Below are 2,251 nucleotides of genomic sequence, written 5' to 3'. Positions count from 1 at the left end.
AACTTAAATATTTTTTTTAGAAGACTTATAAATCTATCGCACAGTTACTCTATTTTTTTGTGATGTAAATTGTAACCAAATATTATGTCTGAAATATGATGAAAACGACATGTATGTGTTTCAACTGCTTAAAATATAATTTTTGTTCCCACCGATCGCATAAAAAAAGTTCATATTTTTTGATGTAGAGCCAACAAAATTAAGACACAATAATATGATAGATAGTATTCATTCAAATAATCACTCCACTTATTACTTAAATCTTTGAGAAGAAATATCGGCAGCTAGTTCTGGCATACGCATATCTATCAAAATATTCAATATTGGAAAATGGAAATGAATTGCCAAGCCAACAAAATGAAACCCCCACATCAAAATAAAAACAGTAATACTCCTCCATAAAATTTTTCATAAGGTTATTTTCGTATAGTACTTTTAAATTATTGCTTGCTAGAGAGACATCGAACTGAACGCTGACATGCACATTGGCAAGTTGGGGAAATTTAAAAATAAAAATAAATAAATACATAAAATAAATAAAGATGGAGCTGCTAACTACCACCTACATGGTTGAACCACATACATGAATCATTGACATATCCTAACGGGCAAAGCATGGCCCTATTTAATTATTTATGAAAAAGTCTAAGATTCAACAATTTTGTATTTTGTAGTTAGTATTTAATTATCAAAAGAAAGGTTAGTAATTTTTTATTATTGAATGTAATTTCACATCCTTATGCTATTCTCCATTCTACCCACAAAAACCCATCAAACCATTACAATTTGCATATTTATTTCAATAACAATGTTATTTGTATGTCTAAGTCAATCATTAAAATATTTATGTATAAATATATATGTAATTTAATTTATTTATAATATATATTTATATTTTAACATATATTTTATACTAAAGACTGATTTTAGAAGTTGATTTTAGTGTATACATAATACAGTCGTTATTTCAACTGTATTAAATGTACAACAAAGCCGGTCATTAAAATTAATGATCAAATTATATGTGTATTTATATATAAATATAAATAAAAACTCAAATACAATTAATTTTACGTAAAATTAATAGATGATAGTTATTAGATAACAATTTAATTAAATCTGTAAAATTATCTAACTACTCTTAACTATCAATTTCATTTAAAATTAATTATACTTAATTTTTTACCATCCTAAAAAATAATTTTTGCCTATAAATAGTATTTATTTATGAAGAGTGTTAGAGAACAATAAGTTTTGTATTTTGTAACCATTAATTGGCCATCAATAATATTATTAATGGTGTGAGATTACATTTAATAATATAAGATCACTCATTTTTTTTTATAGTTAAGTGTTGATCAAATTAAAAAAAAAAGTGCTTGGCTCTAGACTTTCTGTTTATTTTATTTATTATTTTTCTTGTAGAATGCATGGATATAAAAGGGGATTGTACTACATTAAAGTTGAAGCAGAGGCACTTGTGAGCAATTTGTGAATAAAAACAGCGACGCACGCAGTTTCCTAGTTGCTACAAACTGATACGAACACGTTATTATTTATATACTTTGAACCAATCAAGCCTTTCTATCTGCGAGGATGGTGTGTTTCTGTTTTCTGGTGGACCAGAGGAAGGAGGTGCGGCGGAGCAAGCCAGCAGCGGGGACGTGCTCGCGGTGCGGTGGAGGAGCCAGCGTGGCTGACATGAAGACGGCCACCAGGTTCTGCTTTGTTCCCTTCTACTGCAAATCTTGGAGGGCCATTGTCTGCACTTTCTGCGGTGCTATTCTTCGTTCTTATCATCACTGATGACCATCTTTCTCATCAAAACTACAAACACATACATACATACATGTATACATACACTTTTATACCTAGCTAGTTTAATTTCTGATTTCTGATCTTGAAGTGTATTTGCCTACGCTTTTCATGCTTAGCATTCTTAGCTTGTTCTTATATTTTCTTCAAGAGATTGTAATAACACCAGCACCTAGAAATTACAACTGTACTTTTATGTTTTTTTAATTAATAGTTAAAAATAGTTACATAATTTAACATTTTGAATTAAATTTATATCTAATAATTTTTAACTATCAACTCAGATAAAAAAAAGGATTATATTAGATAACTAATGATTTTTGTGAACAACATGAATAATTACTAATAAAATAAAAATATATTATATTTCTAAATTATTTACCTAAATCATTATTTATATTATTTAATATTTTCATTATCTACCTACACTTTTTCA

General features: G+C 27.8%; 1 protein-coding gene across 1 annotated transcript; it reads left to right on the top strand.

Annotated features, from left to right (window-relative positions):
* The first annotated feature begins 1,458 nt into the window (after positions 1–1,458).
* On the top strand, positions 1,459–2,047 carry LOC112708401 (uncharacterized). Its single transcript, XM_025760562.2, has one exon. It carries the CDS (start codon positions 1,597–1,599, stop codon positions 1,804–1,806), a length of 210 nt encoding a protein of 69 aa, XP_025616347.1. The 5' UTR covers positions 1,459–1,596; the 3' UTR covers positions 1,807–2,047.
* Positions 2,048–2,251: the final 204 nt, after the last annotated feature.

The sequence above is a fragment of the Arachis hypogaea genome, chromosome 8, assembly GCF_003086295.3.
Source record: "Arachis hypogaea cultivar Tifrunner chromosome 8, arahy.Tifrunner.gnm2.J5K5, whole genome shotgun sequence".
Lineage (NCBI taxonomy): Eukaryota > Viridiplantae > Streptophyta > Magnoliopsida > Fabales > Fabaceae > Arachis > Arachis hypogaea.
Note: the sequence above shows the minus strand (reverse complement) of the source record. Positions and strands in the feature narration are given on the sequence as shown.

Excerpts from the sequence above, each read along its gene's own strand:
- LOC112708401 (XM_025760562.2), top strand. The coding sequence starts at position 1,597 with ATGGTGTGTTTCTGTTTTCTGGTGGACCAGAGGAAGGAGGTGCGGCGG.